The sequence below is a fragment of the Emys orbicularis genome, chromosome 7 (assembly GCF_028017835.1).
Source record: "Emys orbicularis isolate rEmyOrb1 chromosome 7, rEmyOrb1.hap1, whole genome shotgun sequence".
Taxonomy (NCBI): domain Eukaryota; kingdom Metazoa; phylum Chordata; order Testudines; family Emydidae; genus Emys; species Emys orbicularis.
This window is the reverse complement of record NC_088689.1, coordinates 7,808,819-7,833,731: the sequence shown is the minus strand read 5'-3', so window position 1 is coordinate 7,833,731 and position 24,913 is coordinate 7,808,819. Positions and strand designations below refer to the sequence as shown.

The 24,913-nt window shown below is 42.7% G+C and overlaps 1 protein-coding gene across 1 annotated transcript in view; it reads left to right on the top strand.

Annotated features, from left to right (window-relative positions):
• The window catches only part of SORCS1 (sortilin related VPS10 domain containing receptor 1), a gene marked incomplete at its 5' end in the record, with an annotated part of 424,998 nt that overhangs the window by 297,737 nt on the left and 102,348 nt on the right, over window positions 1–24,913 (top strand). The window contains 1 exon segment of the mRNA XM_065407558.1: window positions 21,168–21,232. Coding sequence (XP_065263630.1) covers window positions 21,168–21,232 — 65 coding nt within the window.

The following is a 24,913-nucleotide window of genomic DNA, read 5'->3' as shown; positions in this document are numbered from 1 at the left end:
ACTGTAATTGCACTGACACTAAAGTGCTTGTCACTAAATATCTCCTCACCTTCAGGCAACAATCAATTAGTGTAACACAAACGTGCGTGAAAAGGAAAGCATGAGCACATTGGACTGAGCACAATAAGTTGCGCTGGTCTATTTTCCAGCACAGATGGTACTACAGGCCAAATTCAGAGGTAGGGTCTAAGTTATCGTATGGAGGCTGGACCCTGCTCTCAGTTACACTCCTATACAGCCGGAGTCACTCCCATCAGTTTCAGATGGAGGTAGTAGTTTAACTGAGAGCAGAATCTCCGGGGTCTGGTTTACATCATCTTACATATCACTTTTGAATCTGGCCCTTAGAAGGAGATTCTTTGTGGGATAGTGTAGCAGAGTGCTGGTGCAAAAGCAACTAATTAGCCCCTTCCCAGTCAACTCCAATCAGGGGAAGCAGATTGGGGCTGATGGAAACAGGGCCGGCTCTAGGCACCAGCGTTCCAAGCATGTGCTTGGGGCGGCACTTCTGAAGGGGCGGCATTCTGGCCCTTTGGGGGCGGCTCTTTTCAAGGGGCGGCACTCCGTTTTTGGTGTTTTTTTTTTTGCTTCGGCAGCGGCACTCCGTTTATTTTATTTTTTTTTGCTTGGGGCGGCAAAAAACCCGGAGTCGGCCCTGGATGGAAAAGACCTGATGCTGGCATGAGGATTGGCAACACCTGCTGGCCTGACAAGCCAAGGGCTATAAAGGCTGGGAGGGAGCCAGAAGGCAGGGGGGCAGCCAGGGAGAAGTCAGTCAGTCAGGGAGGGAACTGGAGGTCTCCTAGCAGAAGGCTGGCTCTGCCTGGAAAGGAGGAGAGTAATCCTGTAAAACTTGTACATAGATGGACACTTGTGGTGGGATGAAGTTAAGTTAATAAAGACATGGGTGTTGCACAACCCTGAAGCCTCTCTGAGCCTTATTGGGGAGGGCAAGCGGGCCCCAGGAAGAGGGGTGTGTCATGAACCGTGTTACAGATAGATACATTAATAAATAGTATAGCAACTGAATTGGGTCAGCAAAAATAGGACCCCTCTTTTACCCGCAAATTAGAGATGATCCCATGCCAAAAAACAGATTTTGAACACTTCAAGGGAGTTGGGGTCCACTGTTTTGGTTCGAATCACAGTAGAAGTAAAGGACATGGGCCAAAATTTAGATCCAGATCCATATTTGAATTTTGTCAACACCTCCCCAAAGTTTAGGATTGGTCCAGGATTTGGGTTTGAACCTGTCTCTAATCCAAACCTTTCTCTTTCCCTTTAACCTGGACTTTGCTGAAACTTTTGCAATCTGGAATTTCCACTCCCATTTTTAAAAAAATTGTTCACTCATCTCTGCCCTTCTGGCTTCCAGACAGGACCAGAAGCTTCCATGATATCATAAGAACATCTTTTCCCATGTTTCCCATGGTATTTCTGGCCTGACAAAAGCAGAAAGAGCTGAGAACCTTGTAAGAAAGCATGTTTTTTGAGCTGTCCAGCTATATTGCTTGAATGAGCATCCACACTCTTGAATGCTTATTATCCATACTAAAATCCAAGCGTTTTGAAGTCTGCCTGTCATTAGGCACAAGAGAGATTTATCATATATTGAACTGATGGACACCAGCAATGAGAATAATGATGATAATGATTAATGTTCCTTTCCACAGAGATAAACCCTTGAAGTCCTCTGAGGGTCTAGCAAAAAGGAGAAGTAAAACGAGGAATTTCAAAAGCACTGCAAAGCAAAGAATAACAAATACGATTAAAAACTGCTCCAATCACCTACCCGTCTTCCCACAAACACAAACTAAACAAGAAACCAAAAGTTGTTAGTGTCGCCTAGAACGGGACGTCTTTGATTTTTTTGGGTCATTGATGCATGTTAAACTGTGATTCTGCTTTTTGAGAAACTAACACAGTTATAGAAAGGGGAGTTAGATTTTATTCTGGCTCACACATTCTAACCAGAATTGCTCACTAATTTCTATTGACTGTCCAAATTCTACCCTCAGAGTTCTGCATCCCCACTAGAAAAAACTGGGATTATTGATGACAGTATATGACAATACTGAACCTGGTTCTCCATTGGCCTGCTTTCTGATTCAATCTTTTCTGCCAGTGCAAAACCCTGCTGAAACAGTTTAGTGTAAATGACTCCACAAGGAGCAAGGCAACAGAGAGTCAAGCCCATGGGGTTTTGCACATGTGTAACCCAGAGCAGAACCTGTTTTGCAGAATCTTTATTATTGGTGCTGACGTGCAAGCCAGAAAGAACCCAGCTTGACTCTCAGATCCCAGTCTGTTTTTATGGGGCTGACAGCTAGTGAGAACCTATCTTTATTTTTTAATTATTTTAAACTGAGCAGATATGATCTGGAAATCACTGGGACGTGATCAGCTCAAAACCCATGATGCTACTTTTACAGTTGCTCTTCAAAGCAGAAGTGCACTTTGAGAGATAACATTCCAGAGTTACAGTCCTTCAACAGAGAAAATATTGGGTGAGATCCTCACCCTACTCTAGCCCCTTTACACTGTGCAAAAGGGCTCGAGCGATGCAAGGCAGCCTTAAAAGCACTTGTTCAGGTTGAAGGAGGATTCCCTTTGAGCAGGAACCACAGAAGACTGTGGTAAGCCTATGTTCCAAGGATCCCATTGCAGCCCAGGGGTAGGAGGTGAGCCAGGGACTGGGCTGGGAGTGGGAGGAACATGTCAGAGGTGGAGCCACATCACACAGTGCTACAGAGATTGTGGAGCATCCTGGGGAGATGGCGTAATTCAGATTGGTCCCTGGGGATGGTAAATTACTCCAGGATCTCTCCACCCTTTGGAATGGTCCAGGATCAGGAGGCCACAAAAGTGGCTTAAAGCCACCAGGCTGGGCTGTGAGGCAAAGCATTGAGTTTAACCCTGGGCCTTGGGCCCTTTCATGGTTGCATTTCTATACGCCATGCATGTATGTTTTATTTGACAGGAAAGAAACTTTCAGGAGGCTTTATAGGCTTTTAAAACACACTCTATTGCTAATCAGATCAAAGCTGAAAATCCTAATTGCTCACTATTATATTTTAATTGCCATATGACCCTGCTATGGCCCTCACATAAATAGTCCTGGGGCACTTTAAGTCTTATGAATGAATTCACTGGGGGCTGCTAATGCTCCCGTAGAAAAAAATCTGACTGTAAACGTTACCAGAGAAACCACTGTCATCTTTCCCGCTGCCTTTTTTATATACGTTTGCAAGATCATTTTCTTTTTCTTATTTTTGGCTGCTACGTGAAAGTCCCCAGAGGAATTTAAACCACAGAAAAACAACATTAAAATAATCTGCTGACACCTCCTGCAAAACTTTGAGAAAACATTCTATTTAGAGAGAATTCAGCTGCTTGTAGATCATATGAACTCTGTATTCCTGTGTTGACTCCCTTCTAATGAAAGAGGGATTTCCATAAAAACAGAATCTTTGATTCTTCAGGGCTTATCGTTCCCCCTGTTTACCCCTTCACCTGCAGCTAAAAGTCATTCTCTGACATCCAGACTGGTTGCTGTGGAAGGGATTATGATGCTACCTCAGGGTGGGAGATATCAGGTGTGGGGTACGCAGATGAACTCAAACCTTTACAACAAACAGAGGCCTGGGGCTTTCTCATCTGGCAAAAAGAGGGACGAGATTGACACTTCTCTCTCTCATAAGGGTGTTTTGAGGAAAACTTCATTAATACATGTGATGTGCTCTAACTGTGGTGATGTGCTAAGAACTGACACCTCCCATGATCACCACAGCCTGATGCAGTCCCTCAACAAGAGGGGAGAAAGTAGTGCATCGGAGAGCCCAGCCCATAGAATGGGAGCATAAGGCACTCAACTACAACTACTAGGAGGCACCGCAGTGCCATTTTGTATCAAAATATTGCAATTTTTGGATGAAGTATTTCCATTTTCAATATTTTGCTGAAAAGCCATCAGGGTCAGGACTAGTTCATCAGAGCAATGCTGCATTGGCAGTTTTCTGGAGAGAGCGGCAATATTTACTGACATGGTATCAAGGGGAAAGAAGGCTTGAAACCATGGTTGGTACAGCTGGGCAAATGCTTCATTAAAATGTTTGGGAACATTAGTTCGAATAACCCGCCTGGATTCTCTTTGATGACATTTGTGACTTTTTGTAGACATTTTCTGCACACGTTCATAGAAGTGTGGTTTTTTTGGTAAGAATGTTCGCAGAAAGTGAAAGTTTCACAAATACAAATGTGAATGGGATTGGTGTAAAGTATCTGCTGCGGCCATCTTGAAATCATCTTGATGTCCTTCTTCCTGTTTATAAAAGTTTTAGTCATCCAATCAGGGAGCAACAACAATCTTGTTACTCGGACAGCCAATTACACCCCACCCATAATAGAAAACAGGTGACGACCTATCCAAATAACAAACTGTAAGGCTAAAATATGTGTGTATAAATTATTCATTGAAGGATACATTTTGATAATCTTATTCACATAAAGTAATAACTTACACCGCAAGTAGTTCCATAGAAGTCAATGGGTTGGGTAGCATAATTAGAGATGATTGGAAAGGTAAAAAAATCATGAAAATGTGATTGATTGATGGAAAAAAATAATTTTTTCAATTAAGTTTAATCATAATCTAACCCTGAATATTTTTGAGTGACTTATTAAATTGCACAAATCGAAAGGCTGTAAGCAATTAGCACACAGAGGGGAGAAAGAGCTCAATTTGCCAATTATTTGTGCCCAGATACAACCATTAGCTTTATCGATGTTAGTCATGTTTATTATTTGTATTATCTAGCACCTAGGGACCCCAGTCATGAACCAAGACTCTATTGTACTGGTTGCTGTACAAACAGAAGAACAGACAGTTCCTGCCCCAAAGAGAATATGGTTAATTATATGTGTATTGTTCACTTTCATCAGAGTAATGCTGCAATGGCAGTTTCTGGAGAGAGCTGTAATATTTACTGACATGGTATCAAGGGGAAAGAAGGCATGAAACCATGGCAGGGTGCAACACAGAGAAGGAAACAGTCACTGCCTCAAGGAGACTTAATTAGAGAGAAAATAAATACAAACAATTAATCTGCTGGGTGGACATGACTGTTGTCTCTCCAAGCAGAGTGAATATCCCCTTTTTGGTAATTTACACATGTCTTCTAACATTGTCCTACAATACAATCCTGTTTATTTTTATACAACATCCTTAGCACTATGGGGTGGAGCTAGATGAAGACACCCTTAGACTTTGGAGGAGGGGTTCCAAATCTGACCCCAGATCCATATTCACAATGTCACACATATCCCCTATCTTTAGAATAGATCCAGAGTTTACTTGAATTCTGGGTATTTGAAATCCAGAACCATTTTTTTTTCCAATTGCAGCTCGAGCTCATCTCTAGTTAAGACATATTGCCATCAAATGTTTCACAGAAAGAGTCAGTCATGGGTGAGGGGAAAAGAAAGTCATCACAAGTCCGGGTTCTGTAACAGGGAAAGTGACTCATTCAATTGGAGGGTGCAGAAGTGGCAGCTAGTTTCATATAGATAATACAGCACCAGAGTCATAGAACCCCCCGACCCCTAATAAGGAGAGCCCCCATGAGGAGCTGAGTGGAGTAGAAGGAGACTGAAAGAGGAGAAGAAGTCAACAGAAAAACAAGTGGACATAGGTCGGGGAAGGCGGGGAGTCCGTGAAGAGTTTTGACAATAAAGGGATGTTTTTAAACTGGATTCGGAGATGGATTAGAAGCCAAAGCAGATGGTGGATTGATATAGTCCTGCTTAGTTTGGAAATGGACATTGGTTTGACTCCAATTTGACTGCTGCATATAGCTGCAACTTTACCCAGATTATGAGAAAGAGAGACCAGTGGACAGACAGAGGGTGAGAGAGTTGTGCTTATATAGATGTATGAATAGGGAGAGGGGGAGAGAGACCGACTGAGAGGTGAGTGGGTGGGTGGATGGAGGATGTGGTGTGTTTGGGATGATAGAAAACTTACCTCTTCTGGGGAAAAGCAAATGGAGATCATCTTTAAAAATAAATTTCTTGCGTGAGTTATTTCAGAGGGAAAGAAACTGCAAATTATTTTAAAAGCTAGGATTCTGTTCATTAAAGAAGCCTCTGGAGGAGCTGAAAAGCAGCATCAAAAGCCTGCTAACAGCTTTTTAAAAATTCCATTGTACCCAAGCGGTCGGAGCTCATCTGGCAAACCGTTCCAGTGGCTCCTGTCAGCTTTTTGGCTGGGTGAAATCAGGTGGGCTGAGCCGGTTTGAATAGCGTCATGTCTGGGTTATTTCCAAAAGCTGCTGGGCATCGCCAAACAAAACCTTTCAGTCACCGTGGGGCGACTGCTGGAGGCTGATGCAGAGGATGCCAATCAAAGTGCAGCACAACAGTGTGTCCAGAAAATCATCTGCTTGATGTGACTTAAAAGCCACAGCGGATGAGCTGAGCTGTACAGAACATTTAATTAAAAAGAGACACATTTAATAACTTAGACATAAAGCAAACATGCCCATGCCAGATGAAGGCTCGTGGGGCACTGAATGAAATCACTGGCTGGTGGGTAACAGCTAGTGGTTTTCTAAGGCAACCGATACGTGTTTGTTCCCAAGTGGATTTTGGATTTGGAAGAAAATCATTTGAAAGGTCAGAGCTCCGAGGCAGAAGCTTTTGTCCCGTTGCTGATAGTTTTAGGCAGTCTCTGGGGTAATAGAAGTAGATGGCAAATAGCACCTTGAGGTGGACAAGCGGTGCTCCCAGGTACCACTGTGCTTAGGGCACCTGAAAACAAGGTTCAACATTCCCTTAAAACTTACTGCTGCCAGGGTGCATCCTACTGAAATGTGCACAGGTAACATTCCAGGCCTCTGGCATCTTTTGCTTGCAAGCCAGTGATGTCCATGTAACATCTCTGCCTCCTGATGTAACCAGGGGAGCATATGCTCCTGTTGGCATTCTTCTCTGAATTAAGATGCCAAACGTATTTCAGTGTGTTCAGTGAAAATCTCTGATAACAATTCGAAGACCTCCAGTACACTCTGAGTCCCCGCCGTCCATCTGGAACTGGGGTGCTGGTGTCTCTAAGCTCAATCCTGTGATTTAGGACTTTATCCCTATTGTGTTTTGTGGGGACACTGATGCCATCCTGAAGAGGGGCAGATGAGGGAGCTCAAAGACGCACACAGCCTATTCCTTATCCCATTGGTCCCATCAGATTTGCCATAATAATACTTAGCTCTTAGAGGGCTGTGTGCAAAGCCCACTGAAATCAATAGGAGGCTTTCTATTGACTTCAGTGTCATTAAAACAGGCCCATAGAGCTCTTTTCATGTGTGGTACTCAAAGTGCTTTCTCAAGGGAGTAAGTATTTCTATCTCCATTTTACAGATAACGTGCTCAAAGGCACATAGTAGGTCTGGCAGACTCAGGACGTGAACCCAGATCTCCTGACTGGGTCCAGTGCACTAATCACTGGATCCCACTGAATCCCCAATAGCTGTGTATGCAGGAAGCCTGTCTTTGGCAGGAGCCAAGTCAAGATGCTTCAGAGCATCAGTCACCTAATGTTGCCCCTACTTTTGCTGTATTCTAGGGTGACCAGATGTCCCGATTTTATAGGGACAGTCCTGATTTTTGGGTCTTTTTCTTATATAGGCTCCTATTACCCCCCACCCCCATCCCGATTTTTCACATTTGCTGTCTGGTCACCCTACTGTATTCTAACGTGGGCAGGGAACTTCGGGAGCCCAGCTGACAACTGGGTTGGCCCTGAAGTAATAATGCTTGCAATGGCATCCTTAGCTGGGTCATTGCTCGTGTTCTTCTTATTCATGTAACTGACCCTTCTTGGAGTCGGACCCTCCGTGTTAGGAGTGGTGAGGTGAGGGATGGGGGAGGAGAGTCGTACTCTATTTGTGGGTAATCCTTGTACCTGGTGTAGAGGGTACTTTACTCTACCCATGCCAGCTGATTCATCTCGAGGGAAGGCTCGCAGTGATACTAGCTAAATCATAGACTATCAGGGTTGAAAGGGACCACAGGAGGTCATCTAGTCCAACCCCCTGCTCAAAGCAAGACCAATCCCCAGACAGATTTTTTACCCCAGTTCCCTAAATGGCCCCCTCAAGGATTGAACTCACAACCCTGGGTTTAGCAGGCCAATGCTCAAACCACCGAGCTATTCTGAGGGCAGAAGCCTATTTATGCCAACTCACGCCTATATCCTGGAGTGGAGCTAATTGGATTCACTCATCAACAGAAATATGCATACATCTTTATGTAGGATACAAGAGCTTGATGTTAGGGTGATTCAGCAGAAGAGCGCTGTGTTGCTATCCAGGGCCCAAGAATGTGCTTATCTTCTACAGGGATTTGAGTAAGAAGTGAATTTGCCTTCACACCCATGCATGGGGTAAACCTCCAGATCTGCATTTCATTAAATGGGGCAGTTAGCTACACAGCTAACTTGGCTGTGAACGTAACTGTCTGGACACATGCTAGGAAAGTTTTATTCTTACTCTCTGTTGTATATTTAATGAGTAGCTCACTGAATAAGTATGGTTTACTTTGTATTCTTCCTGGAAATGCCTTCTGCGGACTCTGTCCGGCGCACACGCAGACCAGAACACAGCACTGCCAGGTGTGTGCATTGAAGGCTGTGGGAATAACTGATCATATTATATTGTCTGATCTGAGAAGCAGTCGGACAAATCGTGGTTCCTCTGGCCCAAGTTGTAGGGCGGGGGGCACAGACCTACAAAGGTGGCATAAAATTGCCTTTTTCCCCACCCTGCTCTGCTTCAGCCCTTGTCCAGGCTTGAGCATCTGGTGCTAGATTAGAGCAGCCCGAGGGTTGCTTACACTTACGCCAGATGCAAATGGCCCCAAAGGGGAAGGATCAAGATGGTTCAGGGACATCCCAGCCATGCACCTTTTCCCTCTGGAATCACCCTCCACAATTTGTGGTTCCCTCTGTTTGCACCAGCTTCCTGACCAGAGGCTCTAGCTCAGTATGTGATCATGGATCATAGTCAATTTAATCATAAGGATCTCAGAAAATAAGCTGTCTTCTCCACCCATCTGTTATTCCTGGTGGTAACAGGGTGGCTTGCCCCTTAATGGCTGGAGGGCCTGGGACTAGCCAACCCTGATTACTAAAGAAGGAATACCTGTGTGAAAGTAGCTGATTCCCTGTAAAGGGCAGCAGGTGCTTGAGAAACAGGAGCCTGAGGAGGTGTAGCAGGCTTGAAGAAGCAGCTGTAAGTTAGGACCCTACAGTGACTTTGAACAGTGACTGGTGACCCGGCTCTGAAAAAGAGGACTGGAAATCCCCCAAGTAAGAGGTGTGGCCTGGGGCCACTGTGTCCTTGAGGACTGAAATAAATTGGACCTCAGGTGGGAAATATTTTAATTTCCTTTGGATTGTGTTGAGATCGCTCTGCAAAAGGGGAAAACAGAGGCAGGGTGCTGCAGAGTAAACTCTCGCATGAGCATCCAGTAAAGTTCAAATATGGGACCTTCAGCACAGACCTTGGGTCACTTGAGCTCCAGGGCTGTCTTCATTAGAAGACCGCAGTAGTAGACTGTTCTCCTCTAATAAGATGGTCAGTAGAAAGAACCCAACACATTGCCCTCTTGTGCTAGGCACTATAAAATCCATAGTGAGGGACCGTCCCTCCCCGGCAAGAGCTTACAGTTTCAATGGACAAGACAGACAAAGGAAAGGTGGGTATCCCTGTTTTTCACAGGGGGAGCTGAGCTAGAGAGACCGAGAGCTAGATTTGCAAAAGAACTCGGCACTGACAATTGGGGACATACATTCAAAGGAGTCACTCAGGAGCTAAAAGCAGTGGTGAGATTTTCAAAAGACCTCAGTATGTGAGGTGCCAAACTCTTGAAAATCTAGACCTGGGTGTGACCATGGTAGCTGCACCCTTCTGAAAATCTGGCCCGGGTTGTGGGTGCTCAGCACTAAAAATATGGCCTTTTTTGTCTTGCCCAAGGTGCTTAGGTCAGAGCCTAAGATATCCTGAGTTCCTAGCCAGTGTCTGCATACAGCCGTCTGATTCTGATCTCATTTACATCAGTGCCAATTAATGCCTTCCTGAAGCGATCTGAGTCACATGAGTGTAATTGTGAAAAAGCAGATCTAGCTGAATGGTTGGGAGTGCAAATATGGAAGGCATAGTTTAGGCCAAGAGAGCTCAAGGGATTTTCTCAGTTATTTTACATACCTCTGTGGACACATTATATTTGACACAAAAGAGAATTTGTTTGAGAGGAAAAAAAAAAAGAAAAAGAAGAGAAGCATAAGAACATAAGAATGGCCCTACGGGGTCAGACGAAGGGTCCATCTAGCCCAGTATCCTGTCTTCCGACAGTGGCCAGTGTCAGGTGCCCCAGAGGGAATGAACAGAACAGGTGATCGTCAAGTGATCCATCCCGTCGCCCATTCCCAGCTTCTGGCAAACAGAGGCTAGGGACACCATTCCTGCCCAAACAAAAGCAAATAAAAGAATGCTTATAACAAGCTATAAAAAGGACAATTTTCGATCAATATTTTCATGTAAACTATATCCCTATATTTGAAAATGTTTCAATAGACTGTATAAGTTTCATGGCCCTTCCGTACTGTCCCCAGGCAGCCTGTGATGAGAGTGTAAAGTTAGAGGAACCCAGACCAGCTGAGATTGTTGGGGTGGAAAGCACTGGCTGGACTGCGTCCCTTAGTTGTCAGAAGGATTGAACCTTGAAGCCAAAAGGTAGGCTTGGTCCTTGTAGCATAAGTCAATTCATTGTATTACTGCACTACATTCAGAAGCAATAACCCAGAGGACTTTCCCCCCTTTTAAATAGCTCTCAATAGAAGATGCCTGAGGCTCCTTGGGTTCTACTTGTAACATGTGAAAAAGGGATTCAGTGAGTGAGTGAATACAACCAGGAAATCTTATAGATAAAGAAGACAGGGAACAAATCGTTCCCATTTGTCAGTGAGGACAGAGCAGGAAGGAAGCACAACTCAAGACTGTAGCAGAGAAAATCTAGGGGGATGATTGTTAGGGGAAACTTTTTTTGGCCAGATTTGCAGCTAGTGTAAATGGGGATAGCTTGCACCAGCTGAGGAGGTGGCCCTCTGCTGCTAAGAAGAATTAGTAAGTAGAGCAAGCTGCCAAGGGAGGAGTTGGGGGATCCCTGTCACTGGAAATAGCCTCACCTTAACTGTGATGATGTCTATGCTACGAGCTAGGGTGTGATTCCACTGCTCTCATAGGTGTAGTTGTGCTAGTTCTGATCAAGCTACTGTGAGTACAAATAGCAGCCTTGCTGCGGTAGCAGCATAGAATATCAGGGTTGGAAGGGACCTGAGGAGGTATCTAGTCCAACCCCCTGCTTAAATTAGGACCCATCCCCAGACAGATTTTTCCCCAGTTCCCTAAATGGCTCCCCTCAAGGATTGAACTCACAACCCTGGGTTTAGCAGGCCAATGCTCAAACCACTGAGCTATCCTTCCCCCTCTGCTTTCAGCAGAGGTGTGACTCAGCTGTACCAAGTACAAACCTGCCTGAGTAGGTACTTGGCATGGCCAAACTGGGCCTTTGCTGCCACTTGGGCTGTACTGCTGTTTATACGTGCACTAGCTCTCATCGAGCTAGCGTGAGGATGTGTAGCTGGACAGGGGAGTAACACCCCAGCTCTAATGTAGACATGGCCTTATAGAGCTATCTGTATAATCTGGAGGGCAGCTTATGTTACCTTCCCCACAACCCTGAGACAAGGGGCATGTCAGGGCAGGGATATGGGTGGACTACCACCATTCCCTTCTGCAATCCCCAGTTGGCTGGATGGTCACCTAAGCGATTCTTCCCAGGTGGCATGTTCCAGCTGCCCCCAGGCTGTTCGAATCTGTGCCTAGAGTTAGGGGCAGATAGAGAAATCAGGAAGTCTTTTAATGAATGGGGGTGGTTGCTGGAGGCTGATGGGGGAGAAAGTGATCATAGCAGAGAATCTGGCCCATGTATTTTATTGTTAATGACCATTTTCTGCATCTTCACCAAGTTACACTCTACAGCGTTATTTCTAATGGTACCCACCATCCTTGCAAAGGGGTTTGGTTTAGTGCTTTCAGGACTAGCTGCCAGGATTCTTGGACTCTATTTCTGGCTTTGCCACATAAGTACGGTGTGACCTTGGCCAAGTCAATTAGAGCCATTTACTCTTGTGTAATCAGTGGAGTCACTCTGGATTTACAACTGTACAGCTGAGAGCATAATTTGGCCCTTATTCGCTCTCTCCAACTCATTTTACCAATTTGTAAAACAGGCATTGTGCAATAATACCTAGATACCTCAATAAAGTGTTGGGAAACTTACTTATCTGTTGTTTACAAGATGCTTTGAGAACCTGGCACAAAAGGGACTGTAATAAGTGCAAAGCATTACAATTCTTATTCAGAGATAGGATTTAAGGCACTGCAAGACCATGAGCGGGGGGAAATGGTAGCATCTAGGGATCTACCTTCGTCATCTCTTGTTTGTTGTGCTTCTGGCCTTTTAAAACAAAAACAAGCTCCTGTCACTGAGTAATTTGGAAGAAGCTGTCAACTTTTTTAACGAGAAGTGACAAGACATGCCCCGGAGGAGTGGGGGAGCTGGCTTAGCGTTTGTGAGATTTATGATAAGGGATTCACACAAGTGCTGAGGCTAAAAGAAGATAAATCCCCATAGACAAATACTCCCAATAATTGAATTACAAAGCCATTATCGTGTGCTGAACAGAGCAACTTTATGACTCTGTTGTGACAGGATAAAGCTTGTTAGAATATTTATGCTCATAGGATGATTTCAGCGTAAGGATCTCAAAAAAACAAGCATGCGTTTCCACCTGTCTGTTATGGCTAATTAGCCTTTCTGGGTAATTCAATGAATGAGGAGCTGGAGAAGCATTAGAAATGGAAAATGAAGAACTGAAGGAATGTTGCACTGAGCCATCTCAAAATAAATATTACTCAGCACAGGGCCAGCCAAGGGATTCATAGATTCATAGATTCTAGGACTGGAAGGGACCTCGAGAGGTCATCGAGTCCAGTCCCCTGCCCGCATGGCAGGACCAAACTGCCATGCTGCTGGAGTCTGATGACTAGAAAGGGGGACAGGGGCAGGTATGCAGATGGTCGTTTTCAAGCATCACATTTGGATCTGGATTTTCCAAGCTGTCCATTTGCAACTTCACCTGCCTTTTTACTGCTAGCTGTAGCTCTTCACCCACATGGGGCCTGAACCAAAGCCCAATTGGAGTCCATGTGAGTGTTCTCAGTGGCTGAAATCTTGGCCTGAAATGACACAACTCCCATTGATTTCAAATGGTCCAAGATTTTACCCATTGGCTTCAGTGGACTTTGTTGCCTGAGCATTTTTAAAGAGAGGATGGTCTTGGGCTTAAAGTGCTGGATTCAGGAGAGCTGGGCTCAATTCCTGGCTCCGACACTGTCTGTCCTTGGGCAAGTCACTTAATCTTTCTAGATGAAATCTTGGTCCCACTAAAGTCAATGGCAAAACTCCCAGTGGTTTCAGTGGGGCAAGGATTTCACCATCTGTGCCCCAGTTCCCCACCTGTAAAATGAGGATAACAGTAATTCCTTTGTCTCTCTTGCCTATTGAGATTGTAAGCTTTCCAAGGCAGTGACTGTCTCTTACTAGGTACATCATGTCTAGTACCATGGTGCCTTGATCTTGGCGAGGGCTTCTAGGGACTATTGGAACACACAAGTAATAATTAATAATTTGCTTGCAAATTATTAACAACGGCCTGTGTTTTGGTGCAAATGTAGGGAATTATGCCTCTACTGGGTAGAGTTGGTGAAATTTGCAAAATTTCAAGTTTAGTTTTTTAAAATTAAAATGTGAATCATTTGGGGGGGGGGAGAGTATTCCTGTCTTTCAACTGGTTACAAAGTTGGTTTAATGAAGAAGAAAAAAGAAGAAGCATTTCTTTTAAAAAATTTAATGAAAGGAACTAGTTTCCACTTGCGAGTTCTTCTCTTCCTATGCCTCCCTCCCCCACCCCCCAGAAGAGTAATAGCTTTTCCTCCCATCTAAACCCCTTGTGACACACAAAAGCACCAGAACATGTCTTTTCCAAGTGGACAGAGAGACTCGTGTTCCTCCATCCTTTTCTCCTGTTTCCAGCCACATCTCCCTGGCCAATGAGTTACTGGCTCGGTACTGCCTATTCCCTGCCCCAGTGCTCAGTTCTCAATGCAGCCCCTTCTGTTGGTTCTGAGCCTAAGGGGAGCCTTGAGAACTGGCATTTGGGAGGCAGGTCATATGAAGAGGCCATGCCAGGGCAGGAAGGGGTTTGTGACAGAGTCAATGTAGAGCCCGTTAGGACCGAAGTACTGATCCAGACTTACCTTTCGGTCACCAGAAATTTTGCTTCCTTTCCTGCTATGCATGGCATCCCTGAGAAAACACCCTGTGAACTAACCAGTTCCCAAGGTACTAATGACTAAACATGGTCAGAACCTCACTTTTATGCATTATCTGATAGTTTGTCTGATTTATTTGGTATTTAGAATGGGGAAAAAATCAGGTGTTAACCAACATACACGCATCTAGGAGCCCACAGCCTTCTGGGCACGCTCAGTGGAAAGCATAAATGGTGACATTTTCAAACTTGGTTGCCTCAGCTTGGGCATTAAGGGCAACATTTTCATAAGCGGCCTCTGATTTTTGGGGGGCGTCTCAATTTCTTGATGCCCACCTTGAGGGTCCTGAAAGGAGCCTCACTTCCAAAAAGTGCTGCCTACTGAAAACTCCAGTTGACTCTGAAAATGAGATCCAAGGTGTCTTAAACTGGGAAACTGATCATGAAGGCATCCAAGACCAGAAGCTCCCTTTGAAAATGTTGGCCTTGATCCATATGTACATTTGAAAATGTTAGCCCAGCTGCCCGTATTTGAAATTATTGATCGGCACTTGCAGCTCATAATGACCTTTGCTTAAAAACAATGTGTTTGAAATTACGAAATACAAAGTGTGGAGGTTTTGTATTACCCTAGTGATGGGGTCTCTCTGCAGCTGAGAAGCCTGACTCAGTCATTCATCTCATTTACTCCCAGCAGCCGTGAATTTTAGGCTTTTCACACTAGTGAAAGATCCTGCATGACATGGTCTTTACTGGATTTCCTGGAAGTGCACGGGGAGACAGGTTTTTAGAAACCCAGCAGTCAGCGTGATGGCGCAGGCGGGGCGGGGACTGCAGAAACACTTGGTGAGATAACCTTTGCTGTTCAATGTAGAGTGCCCAATTCTTTTGTTTGCCATTGTCTCTTCCTGAAAAGGGAATCGCTTTTAGTCCGTTTCTGATCCTGCTTCCTACATATATAGTCTGCAGCTAAAACCATTGCTGGGCTGTAATTCCACGGCTCTCAGTCTAGGTTTTTGAAGCTGTCAAGCCCAGACGACTACACAGCAGGCTTGGAGTTGATGAATATTTTAGGAAGCCGCTTTGTAACGGAAGGTTCGTGGTCTTACATATTTCATAACACAACCATTTTCTGTAAAGGCAGCAGGGAACATTAGATGGTGGTCCCATTGGCATTTCCACGTTAGCTCACCCCAAAAGTTTGTAATTTTTATATTTTGTGCTTTTGCTTTAAAAAAGCATCAAGACAATTACACCAATTAAACATAAAAAGCTCTTTGGAAAAATATCATAGGTGCAGTTTGATAAGTATGCTTATCAATACCAGGGGGATTGAAGTCCAGGGGGAGTTTGTGTATTCAAGAAGGCCTGTGATTAAAAGGATGAATCACAGTCAGCAGGGTAGGTTTTCACCACAAAGTTAAAATGATAAGCCAAGGCAGAGAGAAAGTCAGCTGCAGGCAGTGCAAGGCCGATGGAAGTATCAGCACTCAGGCTTTGAGAACAGAGAGAATGGAGGGAAACTGAAAGATAAGGCAACATGGGCCTAGTGGGCAAAATAGATTGATGACAGCCATCGCTAACACAGCTGATAATGGGGAGTTAGAAGTATTTGACTGACATTTGTTTTAGAGAACAGTTTCCTACATTCCCACTTCGTAGGGACAAAGGTGGCAGCAGTCTGGATACTGCTCTGGAGATCAGCCATTCCTATCTAGCTTCATGGCTTTCAGTTTATAAACTGCACGCTTTGTGCTGGCTTCCCCCACCCCTTGTCGGCCCTGAGAACAGGGCAATTATCGGGTGATCCATCCCCTGTTGTCTAGTCCTAGCATCTGGCAATTGGAGGTTTAGGATCACTCAGCTCAGAGCATGGGGTAGCATCCCTGAACATCTTGGCTAATAGCCATTGGTGGACCTATCCTCCATGAATGTATCTAATTCTTTTTTGAACCCTGTTATACTTTTGGCTTTCACAACATCCCCTGGCAATGAGTTCCAGGTTGACTGTGTGTTGTGTGAAAAAGTACTTCCTTTTGTTTGTTTTAAACCAGCTGCCTATTTATTACATCGGCTGATCCCTGGTTCCTGTGTTATGTGGAGTGATAAATAACACTTCCTTATTCACTTTCTCCACACCATTCAGATTTTATAGCCTTCTATCGTTTCACCCCTTAGTCATCTCTTTTCTAAACTGAATAGGCCCATTCTTTCTTATCTGTCCTTATATAGAAGCTGTTCCATACCCCTAATCATTTTTGTTGCTCTTCTCTGTACTTTTCTCAATTCTAATCTATAATTTTTGAGATGGGGCAATAAGAATGTTACACAGTATTCAGGGTGTGATCGTGCCATGGATTTATATAGTAGCATTATGATGAAGCCAACCACTTCCATATACACTTGAAGTCGGTGTAATAAATAACAGCAAAGGAATGATATCCCAGAGTAAATTTTTGGTCTGTTTAGTGAATGGACTCTGGTTTTCATATCCTTTGTCATTAAGAGCCAAATCTTGTTCTTGTTGAACGGAATTGTCAAATTCCCATTGACAACATCCGAAAGTCGCAAGGTAGTTGGACACGGGAGGCAGAGGTTAACTGATTTATACTTGGCAAAATAAGCCCTAAATCCCTTTTCTCTGATGGATGGTAACTGGAAGAAAGTGCCATTCAAAATGGCTGCACTTTTTCTGTAATCTGGGTAATCCAGAAGAAGAATTTATTAAAAATGGGTGTTGGAGGCCCAGGGGTCATTATTCTCTGAGTAAAACTTCTCACTGTAAAACTTCTTTTACAAGTTTCATTATTAATAGCTCTAGGAAAGAGATGTGTAACCGAATTATAATGTGGGGACAGGATGCAAATAAACGCTAGGTAAGATCTTTCACAAGTGAAAAGTGCTTCTGTAGCCCACTGAGTTTATAGAATCTGAAGACGAGTTCTTTGTAAGCTCAAAAGCTTGTTTCTCTCACCAACAGATGTTGGGCCAATAAAAGATATTCCACACTTTGTTTCTCTCAAAAGTAGTTTGCTTTAAAGGCAGGCCAACATATATTCTGCTGCTATGATCCATATAATTCAACAGATTTCCAGTAAGGATTGGCAATCCCTTTCTACCATTATAATAATTAATCATTCTTTATGAATTTGGGTCACACTTTGTTAGAAGTACCTTTATAAATGGTTAATAAATGATGATGATGCAAGTAGAGCTGAGTAAATATTGGAATTGTTTTGGTACATTGGGAATTTTGAAAATTTGGAGGTGGAAGGGGGAATTTGCTTCCTTCCACAAATGAATATTTTCAAATTTTTTGGTGAATCAAAAAATTGAAACAGTGATCATTTTGGCTTAAATGAAACATTTCATTGAGGCAAAACACTTTGTTTTGACGTTGACCATTTTTAATGTTTTTGATTTTTTTAAAAAAATAATGTAAAAAAAAAAATGTAAAATGAAACCAAATAATGAAAATTATGAATATTCAAAAAATCTTGAAATGATCCTGTTTTGGGTTGAAGGTTTGTTTCATTTTGGTTTGGGGTGGTTTTTAGCTTTAAAAAAAAATAAAATCTAGCTACATTTTGAAACAAAATTTATTAATTTCAGAACAAGAGATATTGAAACATTTTGCTTCTAAAATATTGAAACAAAATGTTTCATCTTATTAAAATAAACAAGTTTTTTGGCTGAAACTATTCACTGAATTCACAAAGTTTTTGTCCATCCAAAACTGTTTTTTGGTGAATAAACTGTTCACCTGAAAAATTTAACCTGGCTCATTACAGACCCCTTTCTACACTAGCACTTAAACCATTGCTTCTACCAGTGTAGCTTGACCGTTGCTGAAAAATAGACACCGGGGGGCTGGTCTACACTAGGAGGGGGGAATTGATCTAAGATACGCAACTTCAGCTACGAGAATAGCGTAGCTGAAGTCGACTTATCTTAGATCGACTTACCTCGTGTCCTCACGGCGCGGGATCGACTCCGCTTCCGCCTCTCGCTCTGGTGGAGTTCCGGAGTTGACTGGGAACGCGTTCGGTGATCGATTTATCGCGTCTAGACGAGATGCGATAAATCGATCCTCGATAGATCGATTACTACCCGCCGATCTGGCGGGTAGTGAAGACGTACCCCAAATGTGCTGGTGCAGAACAAGCAAACTAGCTCTGAGTCAGGAAACAGGTTTTGAGCCTCTCTGGAAATGTTTCACACTGTCCGGCAAAGAAAAAGAAGCTTCTTTAGCTGATGAATTGCAATAGGATTCTTTAAGTGAAGCTAGAGATAATCAAAACAAATAGTCCCATTTTTCATAACATCTTTAAAATGGTTATTGCTAGTTACTTAGTTAAGATTAGTGTTGATTAAGAGCTGGATCGAACTCGGATTGCAGTACAAGTGGGAGTTGAATTACAACCTCAGTTTTGATTGCCTGCAAATAATGAGGCATTGGACAGAATAGCATCTGACTTGTCCATCACCGGAAATGAATGTTCTTGCTTTAATCGAGTATTAACCCATAGTTCAGGCTACTGTCAAGAAAATGGTCCACCTTGAGGCAGGCAAATCCTTAATGGAGACACATGAGGATGGCCCATCTGCTCTCACTCTTGCCTCCGGGAAAGAGGTGACAGGTTCAAAACCAATAACAGGACTGTGCCCTCAGAATTTATGCTGATTTAGCAGTGCTATAATTCAGAGAGGACATCAAACTAATGGCCCTTTGGCCTGTTCCAGGGTGTTCTCCAGATAGATGTTAACAATTAAAAGGGACGTTTTACCAAAGGTGTACTTTACTCCATAATCCCTTACGTGCCGTATGGAGTGTCTTACACTGATATTTCTTATCCAATGAACAAACAAGCATTTTCTTAGCCAGACTGCCATCTGGTTTATTAACTTAACACAGTTTTAATTAGATTTGAGCCAATGAAATGTCTGACAGGACAGGGAATTTTCTTTTTATGTTGTTAATTAATGAGAGAATATTGGTCATTACGGATGTGAATTAAACTAATGTGCATGCAAAATCTGATATAGAGGAATGACTAGGGTTCTACATAGAATCATAGAAATCTAACGCTGGAAGGGACCTCGAGTCATCAAGTCCAGGCCCTGCTCTGTGGCAGGACAAAGTATACCTAGACTATCCCTAACAGGTCCAACCTCTTTTTAAAGATCTCCAGTGATGGCGATTCCACAACCTCCCTTGGAAGCCTGTTCCAGATATTAACTAACCTTATAGTTAGAAAGTTTTTCCTACTATCTAACCTAAATCTCCCTTGTTACAAATTAAACCCTTTACTTCTTGTCCTACCTTCAATGGACACGGAGAACAACTAGTCACCACCCTCTTTGTAATAGATCTTAATATATTTGAAGTCTGTTATCGGGTCCCCACTCAGTCTTCTTTTCTCAAAATTAAACAGGTCCAGTTATTTTAACCTTTCCTCATAAGTCAGATTTTCTAAACTTTTGCTCTTCTCTGGACTCTCCAATTTGTCCACAGCTTCCCTAATGTGTAGCACCTAGAATTGGACACAGTGCTCCAGCTGTACTCACCAGTGCCGTGGAGAGCGGGACACTTATCTCATATGTCTTATCTATGACACTCCTGTTTGCACACCCCAGAATATTAACCTTTTTTGCAGCTGAATCACATTGTTGAGTCATATTCAATTTGTGATCCACTATAGCCACGCAATCCTTTTCAGCATCACTACCACCTAGCCAGTTATTCCCCATTCTGTAGGTGTGCATTTGATTTTCCTTCCTAAGTGAAGTACTTTGCACTGGTCTTTATTGAATTTCATATTGCTGAATTCAGACCAATGGTGTCATGGTGTCCCAGCATGGTGTCATCTTTAAATTCTATAAGCATACTCTCCACTCCATTATCCAAATCATAAATGAAAATATTGAATAGTAGCAGACCCAGGAATGACGCCTGCAGGACCTGCCTAAATATGCTGTCCAAGTTGGAAAACAAACTATTGGTAACTGCTCTCTGAATACAGTCTTACAGCCAATTGCACATCCACCTTATAATAATTTCATCTAGACCACATTTCCCCAGTTTGCTCATGAGAATGTCATGTGGGACTTTGTCAAAAGCCTTACTAAAATCAAGATATACCATATCTACTGCTTCCCCCCATTCCCTAGGCTAATAACCCTGTCAAAGAAGAAAATTACATTGGTTTGGCTTGATTTGTTCTTGACAAATCCATTCTGGCTATTCCTTATAACTCCAGTATCCTCCAGGTGCTTACAAATTGATTGTTTTACCAATCTCATAACACATCTTATAATAGAGAAGCTTGATTTTAGCACTGAACATCAAGGCATACCCCACCAATCAGAACAAAAGGCACATCAGCATGCCACGCACTGAAACAGACCCCAGAAATCAAAGCAAAGGACACACCAACATTCCCCACTCTGAAGGTGGTGGAGATGTAGTGTAAGGCAGAGTTAAGGCTGTTGGAGGGTGTTAACTCTGGTTTTATAGAAGGTCAGCATGGCTAGAATTTCCAAGGGTTGTTATTTTAGGGAACACTAGTATGGTCTTTCAAAGTTCTTTAGCTTTTAGTTACTGATACAAATTTAACTCCACCTAAATGAGGTCTTCTACTGTGGAATAAATGTAGTGGACAGAATCTGCCTGGGCTTTGTTCATTTTAATGCTTTAACTTCAGTCTGTCCTTTGCAGGTCTGTGATGGGTTCCAGTAAAGAGCCAGACCTTGTGCACCTGGAGGCGAAGACAGTGGATGGCCGTAAGTACATTAGTTTCCAGACTGTTTTGTCGTTACCAGCTCTGTCGTGCTCTGGGTTGGCCTGCCATTCTGATGCCAACACCCTATAGTAGAGGAGATCTTACTTTTTTTCTCTGTTCAGTCTCTCACGGGCAGGGTCTTAGAGCAGCTCCCTCAGTTCAAGGCAGAGCAGCAGCTCCTCCAGCTAGCTGAAAGGGTGGTATTAACAGGCTGTGGAAGGAGGTTACCTGCAGGACGGAGGATTCCCATGGGATGTGCAGCCTTTGAAGGCAGTCAGTAAAAGGATACTCTCTTCTCCAGTTTATCTCTACCTGCTCCTCCATTGTGTTTACCCCTTCAACCTTTCTTTGCTCTTGTGGCCAATTTTCCTTCTGCTTACAACTCCAAACTCCTTTCTCAAGCTTTCCTTGTTGGACAGAAGTTTTCTCAGGTCTGCTGATACCTCTGCTGGTCTTTTCTCCACTCCCCTGCTTCCTGCTGTTTAATCTTTCCGCTTCCCCACTTCTGCAGGTCTTTCCCTGTGGCTTTTTTCCTGCAGCTTTCAATTGCCTCAGGCGGTTGTGTACCTCACAAAAACCACCCGACTGTCCTGGATGTTCTCATTTTTAATTCCATGATGGTTCTCCTGCAAATGTCAGCTTTGCTGCAATGTAAATAATAGATTTGCACCATTTGCAGGATTATTTATTTTTTTGTTTTTATGACATAGTAGATTAACTTCTGAAAAATCCCAGTGGCTCAAACTCTGCTCTCAATTACACAGCCAAAGTCAGTGGTGTTCCTCCGGATTTATGACAGCAGGATTTAGCCCAGAAACTGTCAGGGAGGGAACTGTCTCAAGACAATTTTTTTTAACTTGCTTAGCGTTATGGGTAAGAAATTATTCTTCAGAGGATGAATTTTAAAAGACACCATTGGAATAGAAATTGTATATATTTTTAATGTCCTTTCCGTTTAATAACACATTAGATTATTAAAACTGAAAGAATTTTAAATATCTCAGTGCTTTTTACCATTTGTGTCTTTTCTTTCCTTTTTTTAACTTTCACATTCCCTGGACATAGAAAGGAGGCTGATCCGTCCTTTCTGCTCCTATGGAAGTACTAAATAGTAATACAATATTCTACTATGACACCCTCTAATGGAGTAGCTACACTGTTGTATTGTGTTTTGAACAGTTTCTGTAGTAAGTGTTTATTAAGGGCTATTCTCTTGTAGTGACACTCTAAGGTTTATTGACTTCATGGTATGCTCCAGGCTCAAAACTCCAATTCCTCTTTTCTCCTCTTCTCTCTTCTTCTGGTCCAATTCTAGTTCTTGTGACATAAGAAGAATACTTTAGAAGAAAAGGCCTATATAAATGTAGAGACAAAAGTAATAAACATTATTATTCCCATTTTACAGATGGGGAAACTGGGGTACAGGTAGGTGAAATGACTTGCTCAAAGTCACATGGTGAGTCATTACCATAGTTGAGGATAGAACCCAGGTTGCTTAACTATCCAGTTCTAGCCACTGGACAAACTTGCCTTCCCTGAAGAAGATAATTTCCACCCCTCTGATTGGTGAGCAAACTTTTCTCCAGTGGAGGAGAGTAGCATGTAGCTGGAGCAGGCAAAGGGTTGTTAATAAGATGCTTTTTTTCAGGCTTAGCCCAAGAGTTACAATTTGTGAACTATTTCTCTAATCTTTTGCAAGGGCCACATGTTTGGGAGCTAACCAAGGGTGAAAATTCAATAAAGGGATTTAATTTGAAAAGGTATCCCTATCGAAACAAATTAGAAAAAAATCTCCCAGCAATTGAAACTCAGGATCTAAGCAAAAGCGCCGGACCTCAATGCAAATAACAAGATACTTTTATTCTTGCGCCTTGTATCTTTCCCAGCAGACGCTCAGCAGTACATTAACCATGGCTTCAGATGAGAGAGGATAGAGATGTCACCGTAGTAAGGTATTAGAAAATCTGGCTGGTAGGGTTGTGAGAGCATTTATCATCATCTGACTTAGTCCTGGGCATTCCCAGCCGGAATACTAATAACTTTTTCCTGACTGTGTCTATGCCTTCTGATCCCTGATCATGGTCTGTCTTCATATATTTATTTATTGTATTTCTATACATAGTGTAAAAGATTTACAGATGGGAAAAAAGAACAGTCCCTCAGCTAATATAAATCTATATAACTTCACTGATTTCAGTGGAGCTATTCCCAATTACACCAGCTGAGGATTTGGTCTTTCATGTCATACGTTAAATTGTACGATCAATGCTAGTGCTTGAACTGGAGTCCCCAAAAAGCGGCTGGGTATGTGATTAATTTGGTATGGGAGTTATATGGCAGTTTGATTATTATACAGTGTTAATTGATGTGATTTAAGTTTTTAATACCCTTGGTTAATTTCTGTTAGAGTGCCAAGTGTAGTGGATTTTGATCTCCAGTATAAAATCCAAGTACATAGAAAGTGATGTTTATATTTAGTGGTTTCTCTTAAAGTCCAATCTGGGCCAGATTCTAAGTAAGAGCCAAATGGCAATCGTTGTGTTTTCAGTTGGAAGAAATTCATCTGAGCCTTATCTTACATTTCCATTCATATGACTTTGTGTCCCGAGGGTTCCACTTTGAGTTTGGAATAAAATCAGAAACTCATTGACAAAAAAAGTCAGCAGAAGCTACAGATTTTTTGCCTGGTTTCAGGTCAATGCTGTAGAGAAACAGTTAATTTCATGTAGATCTGAACAACACCATAAGTTATTTTCTGTAACCAGAGGGCAGAGAGTATGCTGTTAGAAGGTAGAGCCAAATTAGATTGAAACTTAACCAAAATCCCCTTGAAAGGTCTGTAAATTTTTGAGAAACTTAGCTAGGCATTACGTTTATGAAAAAAAATAAAGTTTTGGGGGTTCTTTAAGTTAAGAATGTTTCATTGGAGGCTGGGGCCAAATCTAATGCTTGAATGTAAACACTCTGCACAGTTCAGATCGGGATTCACACCCAAAATCTGCAGTTTTAATCCCTCCAGGTCTTTTAATATAAACATCTTGATACATACTGTTTGTTTGTTCTGCTTTGCATGAGAGGTAAATAGCTGTGAGTGAGGAGACGTGGTTCTATCTCCTGATCCTCCACCGGTTTGCTGCCTGAACTTGGGCAAGTCAGGGAGGGCAACGTTTTCAATCATGGATGTGTGGCTAGGCACCCACACAAAAGCAAATGAAAGATTCTGAACTCCTGCACTCTCAAGTCTAGTTAATTCAGATAGCGTAACTCCTGTAACAAAATATTGTCGACTGGTAGGTAGTTCAAAAGATGAATGCCTACATTACATTTGGAAACTACCACAGCACCTGCAGGCAATCGAATAAATGGGACATCTAGAATATGAATCTGCTGCTTAGAGCTGGGCAGGAAATGGATTTCCCATCACACACACATTCACCAGATTTAAAGAAAAGTCCCGTCCTGAATTGGGAGGAAAAGTTAAAATCTTGAAATCTTTTATGGAAGCAAGGAAACGAACAAGCCAACAAATTTGAAATGTTTATTTAGATTTTATTATTTATTTACTGTATTTATCTTAAATGTCAAAAAGTTTCAACGGTTTTGAAACTTTTTTCCAAAAAAATGTTTCAGTCAAAAAAATTGTCAAAACCCACTCTTTCCTGGAAACTATTTACAAACATCA